This window comes from Lathyrus oleraceus, chromosome 3 (genome assembly GCF_024323335.1).
Source record: "Lathyrus oleraceus cultivar Zhongwan6 chromosome 3, CAAS_Psat_ZW6_1.0, whole genome shotgun sequence".
NCBI classification, from domain to species: domain Eukaryota; kingdom Viridiplantae; phylum Streptophyta; class Magnoliopsida; order Fabales; family Fabaceae; genus Lathyrus; species Lathyrus oleraceus.
The window spans coordinates 523,278,021-523,301,777 of NC_066581.1; the positions used below are offsets into that span (position 1 = coordinate 523,278,021).

Below are 23,757 nucleotides of genomic sequence, written 5' to 3' on the forward strand. Positions count from 1 at the left end.
ATATTCAAAGTGACATTCATTTTTCCAATCGTAGAGTTTATCATGAGGGGAAAAAATACAATGACTTTTGTTTGCACTTCATAAGATATGTGATTGAGTTAAAGGAGATTTTGGTTCAAAAGATTATATATATATATATATATATATATATATATATATATATATATATATATATATATATATATATATATATATATATATATATATATATATATATATATATATATATATATATATATATATATATATATATATATATATATATATATATATATTCACAAACCATTTCAAAGATCAATGTTTAAGCATTGCATGAATTTAATCAATTTTTTGAAGAGTCATTCTAGCTTTGGTGAGAGCAGCAAAATGGTTGATGGTTAAATTGACATCACCGTCAATTTAAAGTCAAGGTGGAAAATTATTGTAATATTACTTAAAATCTCAAGTGATAAAAAGAGAGAAAATACATGATTTAATACTACCAATTTTTTGGCCAATAGCACGACACAATGGAGCCTGACAACGACAAATGTGGAGGTGCTCTAGAGAAATGGCTTGGCGGCGATTGTGGACATGCTCTAGTGAAACGTTGTCCTAGAGGTATAACTGAGCGGTTGAGAAGGGGTTTATGAGGTTTACAGGTATTGGGTCATATGGGTTTGGTTCTCATATTCGTTTGGTAATGAGTCGTGTTATGGTTTGAATTTGGAACTTTAGGATTTTAACAGTTATAAATATGGTTCTCTCAGTTGTTGTACCAGTTGCATAAGATGTATAAATCCTAATGAGAAACAAGGGTAGAAATTCCTATGATTTCATTCTTGGAGTTTGACAAATTTTAAGATTATCTAAGGGGTTTGGGAAACACATTAAACACTTTGGGTTTATGTGATTCATATAATAATAGTTGGAGAGATTAGAAAACACTTGAGTATAAAATATTGTTTGTTCTTGAAAATTTTGAAGACTATTTTTTTGTAACTTATTTTATAATATCGTGTAACAATTTTGAACTATAGTGAACCCGAGAGTTGATCTCTTCTCTAAAATAGATCAATTTGATCGAATAGAATAAATAATTTCTTTGTGTTCTATTTTTTTTTATATTGCACTGAAGTCATTCGATAGGTTGCCATTGTTCTTTATCTCACTTAATAAAGAATATGTCATTTTTCATGGCAACAATACAATAATTATGAGTTGTTTTGCTTTTATGTACGATAACATTTCTTCTATTCATGTTGACTTATCAACAACCATACTAGTTAGGAGCGTTCGCGGTTCGAATTAGATTAGTTTTGAGTTAAAAACTCATCTGATCTAAATATAAATTTACTTGCAATTCGGTTCGGTTTATGATAATTGGTTAGAAAAATTTGATTTGATCCGATTCAATTTCATTCGGTTTAGTTTGGATCGATTTTTGAATATCCAAAATATAAATTGTATATTTTTTTAAGATTCTAAAAATGAAAACAAATAATAGATTTGATATAATATATAACATATAATATATTAAAATTCAATATTACAAAATGAGAATGATAGATTATGGTTGAAACAAACGAAATAATAAAAATAAATAGATTAAATTAAACTAATAAATAGTATTAAAAGAATAGGTATCATCAAATAATAAATCATAACACATACCATATTAAAAATAAGAATAAAAATATATACACATGGTTCAGTTCGGTTTGAATAGGTTTTGAAAAGTCAATCCAAAATTCAATCCGAACCGAACGGTTTTTACAAAATGACATCCAAATACATCTAATTATTCGATTTTTGCGGTTTTCAGTTTTTTTGGATTGGTTTGCGGTTTTAATTTGAATCGATTTGGATTTGAACACCCTTAATACTAGTTATCGAGCTTTTAGTAATATTTGGTTGAAGCGTGATTTTAAAGTTGGGGTGAATGTATTCTCTTATGATGATCTTTTTACTTGAAATATCAAAACAAAATGGAAAAACTTTCTCTAATTGATTCAATTTATGAGATTTATAATTTCTCATATTTATATGGAATATAATTGTTAGAGCAGAAGATGAAAATGTAAGAAGAGAGAGAAAACAGTTATAATAAACTTTGAAAGAGAGAGAAACTCTATTCCCGTTATAAAAAAACTAGTTACAAACTTGTTTAAATATACAAACTAAATTGCCACGTAGGCACTGCTAAAAGCTAAACTAGAAACCCATAAGCTAAACACACACTTCTAGAACAGAAACCTCATAAGCTTCTACTTCTGAGTCAGAACACTACTTCTGAATATGAATTACTTCTAACATCATTCCTTAATTCATATTCAGCTAACTAAACTCTACAACACCAACTCTATCCCTCAAGTGGATAAAGTGTTCAGTCTTCACAGCTTTAGACAGAACATCTGCAAGTTTATTCTGAGTACTACAATGCACAACTTATAGCATTCCATTCTGAACTTGATTTTGCAAAAAATGAAACTTCGTCTCAATATGCTTGCTTCTTCCATGCATCACTAGATTTTTGGAAAGACTTATGGCTGATTTGTTGGCAATCATCATCTTCACATGCTTGTTCACTTTGATCTTTAGATCCTGCAACAAATTCATAAGTCAAATAGCATGACACACAGACAAAGCACCTGCAATGTACTCATTTTCACAGGTTGATAATGCAACTACTGATTACTTCTTGGAGCACCAAGAGATATGACCTCCCAGATACTTGAAGAAATATCCAGAAGTACTTCTTCTATCATCTATGTCTCCATACCAATAAGAATATGAATAGCATATCAGTTCTGATTTAGACTTAACACCAGAAGGGAATAATACTCCATACTTCAAAGTCCCCTTAATATATCTTAGAATCATGGCAGCTTATTAGTAATGTCACCACTTTGTTTTGTTCATAAACCTACTTACCATTATAACTACATAACAAATGTCATGTATGGTGTTATAAAGATATCTCAATGAGCCAACCATCTGTTTAAAAGTTGTAGCATCTACATCATCACCCCCAACATCAGAATCCAACTTGTGATTCATTTAAGTAGATATGATTGTAGTCTTGCAATTCGTTAGCTCGAATCTCTTCATAAATTCAAGTTCATACTTCAGCTGATGAAAAATGATACCCTTCTCAGAGTACATAATCTTCATTCCTATAAAATATACCATATTTCCCATATCAGTCGTCTTAAACTCATTCATCAGCACCTTCTTGAACTTCATGATCTCATATGAACAACTTCATGTCAACAATATGTCATGAACATAAAGACACACCAGAATCATATTTCCTTCATAAGTATACTGAACATAAATGCCATACTCTATCTCACACTTTCTGAATCCTCGGAGCTTAAAAAATGAATAAATTTTCAGATTTCAAGCTCTAGGAGCTTCTTTCAGTCCATACAATGTTTTGTGTAACCTGTACACCATCCATTCCTGATTATTTTTCATAAATCCAGGAGGTTGTGACACATATACCTCTTCTTGCAATGGACCATTCAGAAAGGAAGATTTCACATCCAGATGTACCAGAAGATAATTTTTATTAGCAGCTATAACAATCACCAATCAGATTGTTTCATGTCTAGCTACAAGTGCAAACATCTCAAAGTAATCTAATCCAGGTTTCTATAGAAGTCCTCTTTCTATTAACCTTTTTTTCAGTTTGCCAATCAGCCATTGTTTGTTTCCAGTTAGGTGATTTGAGCACCCAATGTCTACATACCATCAGTCTACCAAATACGCACCATCAGATTCATAAGCCGTCAATAACACGGGTTCATCATCAGAATCTCCTCTGGCTATGTTTGCTTCTTCTGATTTCCTTTCCTTGTTTGATCAATAGTCAACAGCAAAGTGACCAAACTTCTTACAACAGTAGCATTGAACCTTTTTCTTGTCAAACTTCTCCTTTCCATTATGATGTTTCTTCTCATCAAAATTAAAGGCTTCTAACTTCTAAAAACCACCACCATGTATCTTCTTGGCTTCTAACCAAGATTACTTCTCACTCTTCTTCCCAAAAGACGCATTCAGAGTCTGCTCTACCTCTCTTTCAGAGGTTCTCTCAGTCAGACACAACTCTTGTGCCTCTAGACTTCTCTGCAGCTCTTCAATCCTCATGGTGCTTATGTATTTAGAATATTCAATTGCTACAACAATGTAATCAAATTGAGGGGTAAGATATCTCAATACCTTCTTAATGATTACTTGTTCTGACAAAGTTTCTCCACAAGATTTTATCTTATTGGTGATCAGAATCACTCTAGAGATGTAATCAAGTATCTTCTCATTGTCCTTCATGTTGAGATTCTCATACTATTTACGTAGAGACTGAAGCTTTACCTTCTTCACTGGTGCATAACCAGCGTAACACTGTACCATTGTGTCTCACGTAACCTTCCCCGTCGCCGAATAAGCGATTTTCTCAAACACGTTTGCATCCACACACTGATGGATGTAGAACAACGTCTTTTGCTCTTTCTTCCTCGTTTCTCTTTGCTCGTTTCTCTGTGCTTTCGTCGCAACCTGAACATAACCGTCGTTGACGAGATCAAGTACGTCTTGGGCACCAAATAACACATGCATCTGAATCGAACACTGATTCCAATTCTTTTCATCAAATACCAGAAGCTTTGTATTCAAGCTACCATTTTCTCCATTCATCTTTGATTTGTACACTGAAACTCACATATGATCTCACCAAACACTCGTGTTTCCCAATCCCGCAAAATCAAGAAATGTGATTCTGTTACAATTCTGATCGTGAATTCAATGCGAATTCAAGAAACGAAATCAATCACACATATCTCACCGTACACTCATGTTTCCCTATGAATCTTCCATGTGAATCAAACCGGAGCTCTAGATATCAATTGTTGTAGCAAAAGATGAAGATGGAAGAAGAAGAAGAAGAAGAAGAGAGAGAGAGAGAGAGAGAGAGAGAGAGAGAGGACAATTATAACAAACTTTGAAGGAAAAAAATACTGCTTCTGAATATAAATTACTTCTAACGTCATCCCTTAATTCATATTCAGGTAACTATATTCTATATAAAATAATTAGGTGGAATAAAATTCACTTCTTTAATAGGTTGGAAAAGGTACATTATCCATAAACGAAATACTAATGTGTTTTTTATTCAAAATGAAAACCACTTTTTGATTAGGTAAATGATACTCATCTATTAACATAAAAAGAAGGTGAAGGTATTAAATGGCAACAAATTCAGGCAAGGATGATTTTGATGGGTGTGATAAATTAAATCTGGCTCACATGGTCTTCCTTTGCATGACCTCAAACCTGTCACTTGATCCACCATTAATTAACCACAAGAACTTTGACTCACTCCTTCTATTTTTTAATTGCTTTTATTCAATCCTATTAGTGTATCTTAATACTTCAATATGAGACTGTTTTGATCAACTACAACTATCTAACTTTTCTTGTCCACAGTACCTATAATCCAAGAATTTGTCATTCTTTATATTATACAATTGTTTTGTTGCACGTAACACTCGTTCGGGTTGTTTAATGTTTTTGTAAACAAATTAAAAAATATAATGAAACATTATATTTTTATTAAATTAATTTTATTAAAATATTTAAAGTAATATACAGATTAATAATTTTAACAAAAGATTACAAAAATTATAATCATTACTGCATTAAAATATAAGAATGACAATTAATTTCAATATAAATGTTATTTGCTATATCGATATTCGTTATAAAATGGAGAGATTATTTTGAACTTATACAAGGTTTATTCATTTTAGTTTTAAAAAATATAAATTTTAAAAACTAATTTTATGATTTTTTTAAATAATAAAAAAAGTTGAAGTTATTTTTATAAATTATAAAATTAATTTTTACATTCAATAACATAAATATATATTATTAAAAATTAAAATCACATTAAATTTTTAAAAAAGATATATTTAAAAATTATTTTTTATAAAAAAATATTTAAATAATTTTTTAAAATTTTAATATTCAAGAAAACTAAAACAAATGGGCATAGTGCCTCCAATTATTTTCCGCTGATAAAAAAAATTAAAACCACTAAAAATAACAACATTATTAATTTTTTAAAATCCTACTTGGAGAAGGAGAACTCTAAATTTACAGTGATAATTAACCAAACACATCGTTAATTATAAAATTTATTTTCTATTTTATTGTCTCTAAATATTTTTATGTTGGAGAAGTAGAATTACATCAAGAGTTTTCAATATATTATATTAATTATTTTTTGACAAAGCTAAGTTATTATCGGTTTTAAATGCCTTTACACTATTCTGCCTGTAACCTGTGTTGTGTTCAGAGGCCAGAAATGATGTAAAAGAACGTGATGTCATTTACATTTTCTGAAATGAAAAGTGACTTCTCATTTTTACCAATTTCATCAAACACCAACGTGATGCATGATAATGATGATTCAGTCATGACAATATTTAATGTATCAATAGTTAAAATTATAAATTCTCATCTAACACTCATCATCAATTAATTAACAGCTTGAAGAGATTGTCATTAATTAATTAATTAATGGATTATGGCTTTATCAAAAGACCAAATATGCATGCAAACATTGTACTACTAAATATATTAAATATTTTCTTCATTGTGTGCGTGTGTAATCTTGCACTTTTGGTGTATATATTATTGTCTTTTGTGATGAGTGTGAAAGTTAACTATATGTACTTTTCATGTGGAGTGTGTCAAGGCTTTTTGGAAAAGAAAAAGTACCTTAATTATATTAAGGCTAATTTTTTATAGTCAAAGTTAATTAGAATATCCAATTATTAACACACAGATGCATATGATCTTTTAAGCTATAAATTTAAAATATGACTTTGTCTAATAGTGTCTAAGAACTCAAGACTAAATATGTATGACATCTCAGATGAATTTTAACATGAGTTATTTTTAAAATTTGTAGTTAATTTTTTTTTGTAAAGTACAATATCAAGTTACTTTGCATGTAAATATATTTGATGCATGGAATTGGAACTAAAGTTCCGGATAGTGTCTATAATGTCAGATAATTATACTATGTTGAATATTAAAGTGGATTGATTGATTCTTAGCTTTTTTTGCATGTACTTGGAACTGTTTAACAATTTTAAAGTTTTATTATTACTCACTTTATCTGCTCACTCGATGTTATTGCCTCTATCAAACATGTATCAAAGATGTGTTTTGGAAAAATGTATTAGAGTTGGTTGAAAATATAAAGTTATGTAACATTTAGTTTTATAAAAAAAATATGGAGTTTAATGTTATATTAAAGATTCAAGTTTTTCATTATATTGTAATGCATCAGTTAAAAGTAATTTAAATTTGTATTTGATTTTCTTTAATCTCTTATATTTTGTGATAAAATATTGTGAGATGAAGTTAAATATTTGATTTGAGAGGTGATTATACTAAGGATTTGAGGTAGTTGAGGATAAATTATGTGTTGCCATTTGATAACTGTTGGAACAAAAGTTTTCAAGAAAGATGAAAGACGGAGAAGAAGAAGAGAGAAAAGAAAGAAAATTGAAAACTGAATTATGAAAATTAGGATTGAGTGAAGTTCTATGTTTACATCATACAAAACCCTTTATATAGGCAGCTAAACTCCATGCCTAAACTATACAAGCTGACCCGAGCCTAAAATGTAAAATACAAAATCAAAAATTACATTTCAACACTACTATATAATGTATTCGACTCTGTCGAATACAACTGACTACTGCAACTTCGACTAGCTGCTTCGACCCAGTTGAATGCTAGCTCTCAATCAGAACATCAAATTACAACTTCGAATACACTTCCTAATTCATGTTCTCAAGACCCCTCATCCTGATGCTTTTCTTCAAATCCTCAAATTTGACTTTCTTAAAGGCATTTGGTGTGTATGTCAGCTAGTTGCACTTCTATCTTGCAATGCTCAAGTTCAAGCTTTCCTTTGTTGAATTGATCCCTTAGAAAATGATATATTCTCCCTCTATATGCTTACTTCGACCATGATACACATGATGGTTCACCGGGTCGATAGTTGACTTGTTGTCGACAAACAACTCCATTTTCATAGGTTCCATTATCTTGAGCACTTCGAGTAACATCTTTATCCATGTTGCTTGGCATGTTGTATATGTGCAACCACATACTCAACTTCACATGATGACAAAACAACAATGCTTTGTTTCCTTGAGCTCTGTGAGATTGGAGTGCCTTCTATCATGAATATGTATCCTGCAATACTCTTCTTTTCGTCTTGATCTCCACTGAAATCTGAATCAGTGTAGCCATATACTTTTGCATCTGTGTTGGTCTTCGTCTTCCTTGACATCAACACACTATGATCAATCGTACTCTTTATGTTTCTCAATACCCTCTTAACTGCAGTGAGATGACATTCTTGGGGTTTCTCCATGAATCTACTTAACAATCTGACACTTTGACAAATAACTGGCTTGGTATTGCAAAGATACCTCAAGGATCCAATGATTTGTTTGTACAGTGTCGCACTTATAAACTCATTATTTGTTTTCTTCCTCAACTTTGCTCCAGTTTCTAATTGCATAACAGCTGCATTACAGTTGCCCATCTTGAATCTCTTCAAGATATCTTAGACATACTTCTTTTGGTGCATGAACACTCCTTTTCACGTATCTTTGAACTTCATCCCTAAGAAATATGACAAATTCCCTAGATCGGACATTTTCAAACTATTGCATCAGCTTCGTCTTGACTTTTCTTATCTCGACTTCATCTGTACGGGTAATAAACAAATCATCTACATGAAGTCATATGATGATTTGACTGACCTTGTTTGCATCATTGAAATACACTCCATGTTCAGAGACACACTTCATGAAACCTGTTTCGATCAGGAATGTTGGTGTAAGCCCTAGAGGTCAATACTTTTGGTACTTGTATCGAATTATTTATTAATAATAAAAGGCTTTTTCTTTATTATGTTTGTTTAATAAAATCCCTAGAAAAGCTAGTCTGTTTAATGCATCAAGTATGACTTAATCATGAGATCACATTAAACATAAGGACACTATTCTTAAAGTATCCGTAGTCAAGCTTTATTGTGAAATGGGATAACATTAAAGCATGAAGACTATTATGTTTATAGACTGATGATCACATCTCATGGATCATGGATAAAGAGTTATCAAGTCTTAAACATAGGTATGAATATTAAGAGTAATATTTATACTGGATTGACCCGCTATGAGAATACTATATAGAATGTTATGCAAAGTGTCATAAGTTATTCTCATGGTGATAATGATGTATACCACCCTTCGACCTGAAACCACTATGGACCCTAGATGTAGAGTGTCCGTAATTAGATGACCATAAAGACAGTTGATGAGTACTCCACGAAGCATGCTAAGGGACATGAGTGACCTAGATGGAATTTTCCCATCCTGTGTAACAGGATAAATGTCTATGAGCCCAATATTGAACTAGACAAGGATGACACGGTATATGCCTTGTGTTCAATATAGACATAAGGGCAAAAGGGTAATTATACACATAATTATTATCACAGAAGGATTTGTCAGATCACATGACATTTTCGTGTCTTGGGTAGCAGTGATGTGTTGCTAGATACCGCTCACTGTTTATTATGTTAAATACGTGATTTAATATAATTGCCAATGCCGCGAAAACCTATAGGGTCACACACAAATGACGGATTGATGAGAGATAGAGTAGTTAAGGAATACCGTAATGTACGGTTCCCTTAAGTGAATTATAGAACATCGTAAGGTATGGTGTGCTTAAGTAGAATACGAAATATGGTAAGGTACCACACGCTTAAGTGATTTTGGCATATTATAAGATATGGGCCATATACACTTGAGTGGGCTTTTTAGCTTGCAGCCCACACAAGTGGTTCTATAAATAGAACCCTTGTGTAGAAGCATTGTTACACTTGCAATTTCGTTTCTCTCTCTCTCTCTCTCTCTTTCTCTCTCTCACACACACACACACTCAAGGCCTTCATTCGTAGCAGCTAGCACTGAGATTGAAGGAATCCGTTCGTGTGGACTGAGTAGAGGCGTTGTCATCGTTCAACGTTCGTGATCGCCACAAGAGGTAACGATTCTATCACTGATCATGCCCATTCGTAAGGATCATTAAAGGAGAAATTTTAAATTCCGTTGTGTTTTGGATCACCCTTCTCCTTCAAGGAATCCATCTATTCTCTTATTCCAAGCTCCTTGAGCTTGCTTCGAACCATAAAGAGCATTCCTCAATCTGTACACCTTCGACTCCTACCCTTTGATTTTGAATCCTGGTGGTTGACTGACATAGACTTCTTCTTCCAGAGATCCATTCAGAAATGTTGATTTTACATCCAATTGGTGTATCTTTCACCCTATGTATGTTATTGTCGACACAACAATTCTAATTGTCTTCAGCCTTGCAACAGGTGCGTAGACTTCATGGAAATCAATACCATATTTTTACAGAAAACCTCTCGCCACTTATCTTGCCTTATACTTGGAAATTTCTCCATTCGGCCTTCGTTTCAGATTGTAAACCCACTTCATATCAAATGGCTTCTTGACTGACTTTTTGACAAGCTCCCAAGTCTTGTTCTTCTCGATTGACTTGAGTTCTTCTTTCATGGATGCTAACCAATTCGAATCGTTCATGGCTTGATCCAAATTGATTAGTTCTGCTTCATCCATGATCATCACTTTTTCTATCAAGTAACCATCTACACCGAGTGCTTGATTTGGAAATCTTTAATATTCAACTAGCCTTGTCGACTCAGTTCTTGTTCTAGTCAATCTTCTAACATTTCACTCAGGTGGTTCTTCATTTTGATTAGTTGGGATCGACTTCAGTTTGTTGATCTTCTTCAAACACAATTGTCACTGTATCTGACTCTTATCGAACTGACCTTTGACTCCAATCCCACCAGTTTCTTTCATCCACTAGAACATATCGATTGATCACAAGTTTATCATTATTTGGTGAATACAGCTTGTATGCACTAGTTGAATGATAACCTATAAACACCATAGTCTGAATTCGGTCATCTAGTTTCTTCCTCAATTTTCCAGGTACATGCCTGAAGCACATTGATCCAAACACTCTAAGATGACAAACATCCGGCTTCCCACCTTTCCAAGCCTCATAAGGAGTCTTCTCGGCCACATTCTATGTTGGACATCTATTTAGAATGTATACTATTGTCGAAGCTGCTTCAGCCCCAAATCGTTTTTGCATATATTTAGCTTTTAACATGCTCCTAGTCATGTTTAGTATACTTCGATTCCTCCTCTCAACTATTCCATTATCCTGAGGTATATATGGTGTAATTGTAGCACCCCGATTTAGAACTATCAATTATTTTATTTATTTATTTAATTTAATTTAATGCAAAATTAATTAAATAATTGTTTTGTGTGAATTATGTGAACTAATTAGTTGGTTAGGTAGAATTAATTAGTAAGAATGAGGTGGAAAGTGTGAATTAATATAAATAAAGGGGAGCAAGGAGTAAGAGACTTAGTTAGTTGGGCCAAAGATGTAATTAGAGAGAGAGAGAGATAATTAATTATTTATAAAAACAAAAAATTAGAGAGAAATAGCTCTCATTCTAACAATACGAGAAATATAAAGGTTTTTGGAGAAAAGGCTTGAAGAGGAGTGCCAGGTTTGGGGGAAGAACACCAATTCACCTTGGTTTTGCTGGAAATTCTGAAATCTAAGGTAAGGAAGGAAACTATTCATCTATGGGTGATAAATCATGAAAGGATAGAGAGATTTTCTTAACATCGGATAGTGTTTGATCATCTATGAATATGTGATATGAATTGATGAACATTTGAATGATAAATCTGTTTGCATGTTGATCTTTATGTTTTTACATGGATTGATTTAAATTGTAATGATAGGTGATTGTTGTATGGTGTGTTCTTGAGTTTTGATGAAAATTTGGTGATAAGTTGCTATGAAATTGTGATGAAATTGATAAATTTGTGAAAACTAATGTGCAAATTGATGTATTGATCATGGTGTACTATGAATTTGATGAATTTAAGTGATCTAAGTTGAGATCGGTTTGGGGTATGAAAGGAAGATGAACATGTTTTGAAAACTAGGATTTTTTAGAAAATGGTACAGTGACAATCAATTGGGACTGGATGACAATCGATTACACTAGTTGGATTTTTGGCAAAATACTGCAGAATAATTGATTGGTATAGTGAGGTAATTGACTGATTCATGTAAAAACTAGATTTTTTTAGTAAAATACATGGAACAATCGATTGAGCCTTGTATGCAATCGATTGGTTCCAGTATGGAAGTGAAAAATCAACGAAATAGTGGGTTCAGACAATCGATTGGTTACCGACATCAATAGATCGGTCAAAATGTGTTTTGATCAGTATATCCAAATGGCGCCTCATTCAAAGTGTTGGAAAGCTAACACGCTGAAATACAAAATGGTAGTGAGAGTTGGGATGATTTAACTAGTATTATGTCTGTACTATTATGGTTTGCATGATGATGTTTATGAACCATTTAGCGAGACGCTGAGTTTTTGTTGGTGATGAACTATTGTGGTAAATTTCTAATATGACTGCAGACTATTTGACTTTCGTGTTTTGATGACATGTTGAGTTGAGATGCATGTTTTTGATGTGAAACTATCTGATTGATGGTTTACGGAAATTATGCACTTCGATGTGATACCGTTCGTGTTGTTGCAATTGTTGTGATAATGTTGACATGACAATGAGATGAATTGTTATACTTATAATGATAACATGTTGAGTTGAGATACGTATTTTTGGTGTGGAAACTACCCTGTGGTTGTTGTACAGGAATTATACGGTTCGATGTGATACCGTTAATTGTTGTTGAATTGTTATGATGTTGCATTCATTCATTCATGCATCTTACATTGTTATTGTTTGTGAAAAAGGCGGGCTACATGTCTTGATGAGGGGACTTGTGATTTTCCCAAGCTTGATGTTGAGTCTTGGAGCTCGGTGTGGGGCTCATGGGTTCGGTAGAATGAACCCATTTCATAATGAGAACCAGTGTTGAGATCAGTACCACATGCATATGAGTCTATAATATTGTTGAGAGTCACATTGCATATTGATTGTGTATTATGGTGAAGTAGGTGAAACTTGAATACATGTGTTGTGGTGCATAATGGATTATGTTTGAATTGTATTGTATTTAATATACTCTAATTGTTTATCCATCATTAATTATTTGAATATATTTCTTACCCATTCTGTTGGAATGTTGCATGGGTGTCATACCCCAATTTCGTCCCACTGTTTTTCAATTTTGCATCTGGGTGATGCTTAAATAACTACATGCATGGTTATCGAGTTATCCAATTAGGTCATTCGTTTTAGGGTTTCATTCATCATATTTTGCATAATTCGTCAGTAAGCTAAATGTTCGGTAATAATGGATTTAATCAATTTAAGTGAGTTTTCGAGGCGGATATTATTTGGTAATTATTCGGGTTTATTTTCCATATTACTTGTGGTGCGGATCATCTCTTCATTTGAGATTCACGGTTATCTGGGGGATTGAAATGATTATTACTTAATTCAGAAGATTGTTTGATTTCAAAGAAAAGGACAAAGTTGGAATAAAAAAAGATTTCATTTATGGTACAATGAATATTGCTTGAGATATAAATCAGAAGAATGTATTACAAGGAAAGAGGATAAAAAAATGCATCTTTTTGGTACAATTGGATTTTTGGTCAAATAGTTGACTTTTTGGCCAAATGTTGACTTTTGGTTAACTGTTGACAATTGACTCGATTTTGACTCTTGAATTTTCCTAAACCTATTCTACAAGCATTTTATCAAAGGATTCATCATTATTCATCAAAATGACTTATGTCATGATTTTGTTACAAATGTTAATTTGCAAAAGATTTTATCTTCCATCAAGCTTCACTTCCATAGCTTGTTCTTCACCTTCCAATGTTGCTTCAAGTCCATCCTTCCACTACAATGTTTACTTTGCTACAAAGAAAATTAGGATCAAGTTAGTCTCCATGAATCATAAGCGTAAGTCATCAAAAAACAATAAAAAAGTCATGAAGAACTCAAGAAAACTTGGACAAATTCTGCACTATATAGTGATTTCAAGACTTGTTTTTCAATACTTTCCAACATTGATTCATGCCCATTATTTAAAAGTGATTCTTTTCAATATAAAATCACTTCTCAAAAGCACTTAAAGTCATAGAATAATTCACCAAAAATTCAAGACAAAAGTGGTAAAAAAATTAAAGGCAAAAGCATTCAAAAATCCCAAGTTTCATGCATAATCACTAATGACCTTTTTCCTTATATTCCAACTTGGTACTTTGGAAAAAATCAAGCATCATTTGTCTCTAATTACCTATGCATCCACAATCATTCAATTACACAATTAATTCTTAACTATCCTAACTACCAAACTAACACAAATCCTACCAAACAAACAAAAATTCCAATTCCATTTTCAATCAAATTTTCATTCAATCATAACTATTCATAATAATCAATCCAAGGGTTTAAATTAGGGATCCGCAACTCAGTGTTAAATTAATTTTCGACCATTGATAATTTTCTTACTTGGATCACAATCCAATGGTACTCATTCATTTACAAAGCCTATATAAACATCCCATTTCTCACAATTTTGAACATAACTACCATAACTCATAATTAACCCCTTTAACCATATATTTTTCCACCATTTTTTCTCAAATTCACTCTGTTTTCTTCACTCACTCACCATCCCCAAAGTTCATATTCATCACCATCTAGAACTCCATATTGAAGTTCTAAATTTGGTGAAACTTAGCCATAATCCATTTTAACAAATCATCAATCAAGTTTCAATAATTCACACATTATCATCAACAATTTGGTGGAACATGCTTGTGATGAATGTGTTAATTGTGTTCTTTTCTTCTTTTCTCTTATTCTAATTTAATCATGAACCATAGAGAGTATCAATGAAATTTGATATTAACAAACTATTCATGATCCAAAACAGCCGCCAAATTACTCATATCCTAAACAAACTGAAAAAAATCTAAATCAATTCATGTCCATACCCAAATTCCCTTCAAACCATAAACTTCGATTCAAGCTCAACAATGCCAAAAACCGCATTAAACCATATTCGAATCAAGAACTCAACTGTAAGCTATTTCCTAAAACCAATTCAATTAACCACATTGAAACAATTACAACAAAACAAATAACACTCCCAGCTCCATTTTAAAGAAAAAAGAAAATAAACTCGGTTCAAGCATTTCACCGAACACTTGGTGTGCGAGTTACGAAACAACATACATGTTAACCAATTCAAACAGATCATCAATTAACATCACCAACAACTTAGTGATAACAACAACACGACAAGCCAAAACACAATGCTGAACCAAAAAAAATCACAAGCATCAAAACCGTAAAACCGAGTCAAAACTGAAACAATTAAAATCCAATACCCTTGATTGTCAGTATGTTCACAAGCTAGGCATGGTTATCAAGAGACCTACTCATGAGCTTGATCTGGATGATCAAGCTAGCATCTGAATGTGAGTCAAACACAATCAAAAATTTGTATTGTTTTCATCATGATACTTTAGAGTCTGACCCTTTCATGGCAGAAATGATTTACGTCAGCATTAAGCCTTTGAAGCATCGAAGATACTTGTAATACCAAAGTTGTCATAAATAATTTTTAGACCATCATTTTTGTTCTTTCAGTACGACATTGTTTATCAGTTGAGTAGTTCAACAATGTACTTGTTGTATCGATATTCATGGTTGTTGTTGTTGTGACATGCACGAGATAAACATACTACAAATCAACACATATTAGGTGTGAAAGAAAGACGGTTGAAGCCGAACACATGGAGCAAACTGTTACTATTGGAACACGTATGTATGAGGACTGTGTTATGCTTAAGCAATCATAGAGTTGCACTCCAGTTCCTGTACCTACTGCTTTGTTGTTGTTGTTGACTTTCTTTGGAAATAATGGTTGATCCGACTATCGTAACCTAAGAGCATCTCCAACCGTGAACCCATTTTTGGGTTTTTTATGGGATCTATTAAGTCATCTCAGTTTGAAGCAACTCAACTACTTTTTCACTCAAATGATACAAACTCTAAAGAACTCAGATCGGATATCACAACTTTATTTTATATATTAATATTTTATTCATATTAAATTTTATATTAATTAAAATAATAATTTTAGTGTTTTAAATTAAATTTGATATAAATAAATAAAAAATTAAATTAAACTTATAATTTAAAATGATAATTAAAATTAATCTCAAATACATGATATATAATTAAAAACAATAAAAATAAATAACATCACATAATTAATCAAACTTAAATTTCATCATCTTCATGTCCAAAACATTCCCAAATATATTCGACTAGATCTCCTTAAAGTTTACGATGAACTTGTTTTTCTTGAATACTTGCTCTTCTTTGTAGTCTTGTTGCAAGATTCGGATGAGGACCGCTAAATGTTTCAGTTGTTGAGTTATTGATATCCACATTATCATAAGAGTAATCAAAATTACCTCCATATGTATGTCGTTCGTCTTCCACAATCATGTTGTGCAATATGATGCAGGCATATATGGTATGCTTGAGAGTGTCCATGTGCCAGGCACGCGCTGGGCCACGTATAATTGCAAATCGAGATTGAAGCACTCCAAATGCTCGCTCCACATCTTTTCTAGCCGATTCTTGATGTTGAGCAAATAATTTTTTCTTTTCTCCCTATGGCATTGAAATAGTCTCGACAAATGTAGCCCACTCGGGATATATACCATCTGCTAAATAATACCCCATATTATATGGTGTCCCATTGATTGTATATTGCACATTGGGAGCACGTCCTTCCAAAATATCGTTAAACACGTTGGATTGGTTTAGCACATTAATGTCATTGTTTGAACCTGCAATACCAAAAAAAGCATGCCAAATCCATAAGTCTTGTGATGCCACTGCTTCAAGCATGATTGTGGGCTTACCATTATCACCTCGACAAAATTGTCCTTTCCATGCAACACGACAATTTTTCCATACCCAATGCATACAATCGATGGAACCCAAATTACCTGGAAAGCCACGTGACTCTCCCATTTGTAAAAGATGTTCAACATCAGTGTTGTTAGGCTTTCTCAAATACTCAGCGCCAAATACAACATTGACACCCTTAACAAATCTTTCTAAGCACTCAATTGAAGTGCTTTCACCGATTCGAACATATTCGTCTACAAGGTCAGCATGAGACCCATACGCCAACATACGAATAACAGATGTACATTTCTGCAATTGTGAAAGACCCATTTTACCAGTTGCATCGACCCTCATTTGGAAATATTCATCATGATTTCCAAGGGCATCTACAATTCTAAGAAATACATGCCTATGCATTCTGAACCTTCTTCGGAATTGAACATCTGTGTATACTGGGTTTTCCGAGAAGTAGTCATTGAATAATCGATTGTGCCCTTCTTCACGACCTCGATCTACCGTTGTTCTTCTCTTTGGCCTAGAGGAACTTCCAGATCGACGTTCATTCTGAAGTTGTTGTTCTTCATCACTGTCGTCCATAAATTCTTCTTCAACCAACTCCCAAAATTCTTGATCGTAATTATCTGAATTGTTGAATCCATTTAGTGAGTAAAGAATGAGAGAAAAATGAGAAGAATAAGATGAGAATGAGAGAACAATGACATAAGTGGTAGTATATATAATGGTTTGAATAACGGCTAGCTTGAATAACGGCTAGTTTGAACAACGACTAATTTGAATAACAGCTAGTTTAAATTAAAGTGGTAGTTTGAATAACGGCTAGTTTAAATTAAAGTGGTATTAATGACCATTTTACATAGGTGTTGATAAATTAAAGTGGTACTAATGACCATTTTACATAAGTGATACTAACTACATTCCATATTTTTTTTCATCTTATTACAATATTTTTCATGAATATCTCGTTGATTATCGTTCATAGTAGAAGTGTCTTTCATCATCATTTGCACTACCCTTAATTCTAGCTCGTCCTCCTTAGCTTGCGCAAGTCTGTCCATTATTATTGCTCTTTTATTCTTTGCATCTTGCGTTGCATTTGGAATTTTTGATGCCTTACCCTTCCTTTTTGCTGCTTTTTGTCCCATTGGACGCTCCATTGGTGATGATGAGTTAAACTCATAACTTGAAGTTGTATTTGGGTTCTCCGATGATGCCCCACTAGCATAAGTCTTTGTTATTTTTGCAGAACTTCCAATCAATTCTTCGACGATGCGCCATTTAGCTTCATCTTTTAACCGCCATGCATACTCAAGATTGAATGTTGTACCTTGATCCTAAGCAAAAATAGTATGTGCATCTGCCATGACATCGGTCTCGGATGTCCCACTTTTCTTTCCTTTAAGAGCAATTTTGTAACATCCAACAAATTTTTGAACCATGCCATTTATTCTATGCCATCGACATTTTAATTGTCCCCCTAACTTTTCCCGCAATTGCCCACGATATTGGTTATAACTAGCAGCAATTCTTAACAAAAAACTCTCAGCCTTTTGATCAACTCCCATAATTGGATCCTTTGAAACATTGAGCCATGATTGGATAAGTAGTATATCCTCTTCCCTTGTAAATTGCTCTCGAGATCTTTTTTTAACGACAACCCTTTCTTCTTTTTCAGTACCAACTTGAGTAGAAAATGGTGGGACTTGAGTAGAAAATGGTGGAACTTGAGTAGAGAATTCCATACTATTAGAATTCATTTGAGGTATAGGATACATATTTGAATTGTTTGGCGACGGAAGAAATATGGCGGGGTTTGTTGGCACCTGTGGAATTTGAGAATTTTGAGGATTATGATTTTGATAATTTTGCATGTAATTGAAAAAAGCTTGTTGATAATGAAAATGATTAGGATCCATTTGACCTAAACAATTGTAATTTGAAGTAAAAAGATGAAATTTTGAGTTAAATATTTTGTAAAAAAAATGCTAATGAGAAAAAATTGTTGAAAAAAATTAAAAGTATAGGAATAAAATGATGAAATTGTGAGAGAGAAATTTCAAATTGAAGAGAAAATAAAAGTGAGAAAAATTTGTGTTGGTAAAATTTTGGAAACCAAAATTATATTTATAATAAAAAATATGTTAAAAAAAAAAGTAGTCGTTGAACGGCTACTTTCTAAATTAAAAAATAGAAAAAAAGAAAGGTTACCGTTGCATGCTGAAGCAATAGCATTGCCATGTTGGCGAACTCCAACCATTCAACCGTGAAAAAACTGCCCTCATTGTTGTTCCACTCTGGCAAACTGGGTTGAAAAACTACCGGTGGAGATACTCTAAGAACAAACCTACAAGGGTTGTATTAATTTTGGTTTATACTGTTTGTCCAAACACCCATACACTCTTCACACACCCTCCTTCCTTTATTTTCACCCCTAACATTAGTTAACTTTATTCATTTATTTATGTTATTAATTATTTTTTTATATACCTCAAAATCATTTTTTAAGTGGTAATTAAATTTTAACATAGTTAGCTAGGGTTGATAATTCTAGAACTAAGTTTATTTGTCAAATTAGAATTAATATCTCTAATTAGTAAATAGGTTAGAATTAATGCATAATTAGGATTACCATTTTATCACTAATTTCATTCATTTTTTCTTTGACTTTTTCTTCATGATGTCTTAATCTTGATATAGATAGCTTGACTTAATTTTTAGCATGACCCCCTTGTTAGTTTGGTTAGTTGATCAAGCATAGTTTGATGATCATGAATTTATCGCTACACAAACCATATTCTTTGGAGTTTTCGACACAAAGTTTTATGGTTGTACCATATATGTTGTTTCTTTAATGTTACCATTTAGAAATAATGTTTTGACATCCATTTGATTAAGCTCCAAATCATAATGTGCAACAAGAGCCATGATTTTCCTAAAGGAGTCTTTAGATGAAACTAGAGAGAAAGTCTCTTTAAAGTCAATTCCTTCCTTTTGAGTATAACCCTTTGCTACAAGACGAGCCTTATATATTTCCACATTGCCTTTGGAATCCCTTTTTGTCTTAAATATCCATTTTCAACCAATGAGTTTCACACCTTCTAGTAACGGGACAAAGTCCCAACATTATTGTATTTCATGGACTTATACTCCTCCTTCATTGCTTCAATCCATTTTTCTGAGTTAGGATTTTACATGGGTTGACTAAAGTTAATTGTGTCATTTTCCCTCATACCACCATTTTCCTCATGTTATTGGAAAAATACAAAGTAATAATCCCGAACAGACTTCTCCTTTCTATAGTGGATCGTTGCAAAGGCCTTAATTCTTGAAGTACTAGTTCTTGAGGATTTTGAATTTGTTCTTCTAGAACAACACCTTCATCTTGAATAGGGTTTTAAAAAATAATGTCTCGAGGAAGTCCTATACTTACTTCATCAGAAGCAAATTTATGAATTGGTATCATAATTGAAACCAATTCTTCCTCAAAATTAAGGTCTCTAACTTTATTTCTCCTCCAAATTTAATATCCTCAAAAAATCTGGATGTTCCCATCTCAAAAATGGTCTTTAATTTTGGATCATAAAACTTATAGCCCCTTGATCGATCAGAATAGCCAATAAAGTAGTTGCTTACTGTTCGGGATCCAATTTCCTTGTATTTAGACTATACGGCCTTGCCTCAGGTGGACTTCCTCATATATGGAAGTGATTTAGACTATTATTTTTCCATCTCCAAATCTCATAAGGTGTTTTAACAGATTCTTTTGTTGGTACTCTATTCACAATGTAAGCCGCAGTATGTAGTGCCTCTCCCCAAAGTGACTATAGTTAACTAGAATGATATATCATGCTTCTTACCATATCCTTAATAGTCTAGTTTCGTATTTCAGATACATCATTCATGCTAGGTGAACCTAGCATGTTGTACTGTGGAACAACCCGAAATTCCTTTAGGTACTTGGCAGATGGACCAGGATGTTGTTCACCTGAACTGTCATATCTACCATAGTATTCACCACCACGGTCAGATCTAACACTCTTGATTCTTTTGTTGAATTGATTCTCAACTTTGGTCTTAAATTATTTGAACACGTCCAATGATTGAGACTTTTCATGTATGAGAAATAAGTATGGATATCTTGAGTAATCTTCTATGAGTGATATACAATATTGTTGGCCATTCCATAACGGTGTTGGAAATCAAATGTATGTATGTATATACTCTAAGACATTTGTATCACTATATCCATCTAATTTTTTGATTTTGGTTTGTTTTCCTTTAATGCACTCAACACAAACATTAAAGTTTGTGAAGTCAATGGAATCTAGGATCCCATCAGACACAAGTCACTCAACTATACTTTTAGAGATGTGACCTAGAAGTTTGTGCCATAATGCTCCTAAATTTGTATTCTTAATTTTATGCTTAATACCACGTGATTCCACATTCAAGGTTTCATTATAAGAAGCATAAGTATCAAGAAAATATAGGTTATCATATGACATAAGAGCACTAGATCCAACAACATTTGAATTAATAGATAAGCTGAATTTTTTATTTCAAAATGAGCAATGATAACCAATTTTTTTCAATGAAGAAACAAAAACTAAATTTCTCCAAAAAGAAGGTACAACAAAAGTATCCATTGAATCCAAGTAATAACTAGTACTTAATAACAATCTAAAATGCCATATCGCCTCTACTTCTACCTACTTTCCATCTCTCACATAAATGCATCTTTCAACATCATTTGGATTTCGGTAACTCAGGCAACCCTGCATTGAAACACTGATGTTAGTAGTAACATCAACATCAAACCACCATGTGTTTCTCGGTACTGAAGTTGAAGTTACCTCAAAACAGACCAAAGTAAGGAACATGCCTTTCTTTTCATGCCATGCATGATACTTGGCACATTCCTTCTTTGCATGTCCAATCATTTTACAAAAGAAGCAATTGTTTTCACCTTTATTTTTCTTCTTATGCAGTGGATCATTAGCAACTTTATTCTTAGCATCCATAGTTTTCCTCTTTTTTTCCTTATCCTTATAGGTGCTTGCCAACTGAGCACTTTCTGTCATTTCTAGCATCATTCTCTCTTTCTCTTGTATACAATATGAAATAAGCTCATTCAGAGATCATTTCTCTTTCTAACAATTGTAATTGATTTTGAACAAACTGAATTATAATGAATGCATGAGTAAATAATCTGATAACTTGAGCTTTAGATATTTAAGTTTTTGATGCAATATTAGACATATCCACTATGTGTTCCCTTATGTTTCCTTTTCCTTTATACTTCATAGAAATCAAGTTTTGGAAGTGTGTGCTTGTTTATGCCTTACTGATTTTGGCAATCTGCTTTTCAATTTCGACAAGGAACTCTTTGGCACTTGTAATATCTTTTGACATAACACCCCTTAATGCCTCTGGAATGTTGCACTTGATGATCATAAGACTTATGCAATTAGAGCAATCTTATTTCTCATAATGTTTCCTCACTTCAGATGTGCTTGAGTTTGTTAGGAAAGTGGGTTTCTCTGTCCATAATGCAAGGTCAAAATTCATGCAGGCAAGAACAATCAAAATCTTCTCTTTCCATTCCTTAAAGTTTGTGCTATTAAGGACTGTATCTAAATTGAGGTTAGCAGATATAGTAGCAATGTTAGCTGAAGAATAATGAAAAGAAAAATCATAAATATACTCACAAAAATATCATTAAGTAAATTAAAATAATATCATAATTAATTTCAAGAGATATAATGTAAGATTAATATAATGTCTTTGGACAATAATATTAATTTCTAGTGATACTCTTGTTGTAATGATCAAATATTGACAATAATGCACGTCGATAACTCAAAAAACGCATTATATATTTTGATTTAATTCACATGCATTTTGATGTAGATTTTATATATTTTTGTAGTGTTATAATCATAGTATGTATCCATTTCAGGTACTTAGTGGTTGGAGGCTTGTGCGTGACAAAATGGTGAAAAATGGAGAAAGCGAGATGAAAATGCAAGAATTATGTTGTCATGATGGTTCATTTACTGTCACGACGTTCGTCGCCCCCCAAGTAAAAAAACAAAGAAATGCCTTAGCCAGATGACAGGCAGACCGTCAGCAAGAAGACGATTGTCACCAGATTAACGGAAGGAACGTCACTAGCGTGACTCCCGCCATGCATATGCAATCCAGTTTTTTCTCCCATTTTCAGTAAGCGGTTTTCCCCACTTCCCAATTTTTTTACACTACCTTAGACACTATTTTACAACTTCCATTACGAATGGTAGCTTATAAGTAGACTTTTTAAGACTCAAATTGGACATCCAAGCTTTGTAGAAGTCATAGAAATCACTTTTGTACGTAAAAGCAATTATTTTCTCACATTGAGTAATATTACAATTTCAATCTTAAATTTAAAGCATTCTTCATTTAATTTCCTGCACTTTTGAAGTTGTATTTGTTGATGTTGCTTGAATTCAATCCTGCCAAAAAATTTATGCAATTTTGAAGTCTTCATTTTTATGCAATTTCGAGGTTCCCTTTATTTGCAATTTTTATTTATTGTTATGAATATGCACGCCATAAAGAATAATTGTTTGTTTACTGCTCTTATCATGTCTTAGTAGATTCTCATACCGACGATGCTCTATTATGTTATATACTT

At 32.6% G+C, this 23,757-nt stretch overlaps 3 protein-coding genes across 3 annotated transcripts; all 3 read right to left on the reverse strand.

Annotated features, from left to right (window-relative positions):
• Nucleotides 1-8,125: 8,125 nt before the first annotated feature.
• On the reverse strand, nt 8,126-8,608 carry LOC127131962 (secreted RxLR effector protein 161-like). The gene has a single exon (XM_051060834.1). The coding sequence runs from the start codon at nt 8,606-8,608 to the stop codon at nt 8,126-8,128; it is 483 nt and encodes a 160-aa protein (XP_050916791.1).
• A 7,870-nt stretch (nt 8,609-16,478) lies between these two features.
• LOC127131963 (uncharacterized) lies at nt 16,479-18,238 on the reverse strand. The gene is made up of 4 exons (XM_051060835.1): nt 18,025-18,238; nt 17,162-17,704; nt 16,926-16,999; nt 16,479-16,820 (listed from the first exon to the last, which is right to left on the reverse strand). Exons 1-4 carry the CDS (start codon nt 18,236-18,238, stop codon nt 16,479-16,481), a joined length of 1,173 nt encoding a protein of 390 aa, XP_050916792.1.
• Nucleotides 18,239-18,415: 177 nt separating this feature from the next.
• LOC127131964 (glutathione S-transferase T3-like) lies at nt 18,416-18,997 on the reverse strand. The gene has a single exon (XM_051060836.1). It carries the CDS (start codon nt 18,995-18,997, stop codon nt 18,416-18,418), a length of 582 nt encoding a protein of 193 aa, XP_050916793.1.
• Nucleotides 18,998-23,757: the final 4,760 nt, after the last annotated feature.

Coding starts and splice junctions, on each gene's coding strand:
- LOC127131962 (XM_051060834.1), bottom strand. CDS start 8,608: ATGGGCAACTGTAATGCAGCTGTTATGCAATTAGAAACTGGAGCAAAG.
- LOC127131963 (XM_051060835.1), bottom strand. CDS start 18,238: ATGGAGCGTCCAATGGGACAAAAAGCAGCAAAAAGGAAGGGTAAGGCA. Junction 17,705..18,024: donor AGATATTCATGAAAAATATT/GTAATAAGATGA, acceptor TCAACAATTCAG/ATAATTACGATCAAGAATTT. Junction 17,000..17,161: donor AGAGTCACGTGGCTTTCCAG/GTAATTTGGGTT, acceptor TTGGTATTGCAG/GTTCAAACAATGACATTAAT.
- LOC127131964 (XM_051060836.1), bottom strand. CDS start 18,997: ATGGATCCTAATCATTTTCATTATCAACAAGCTTTTTTCAATTACATG.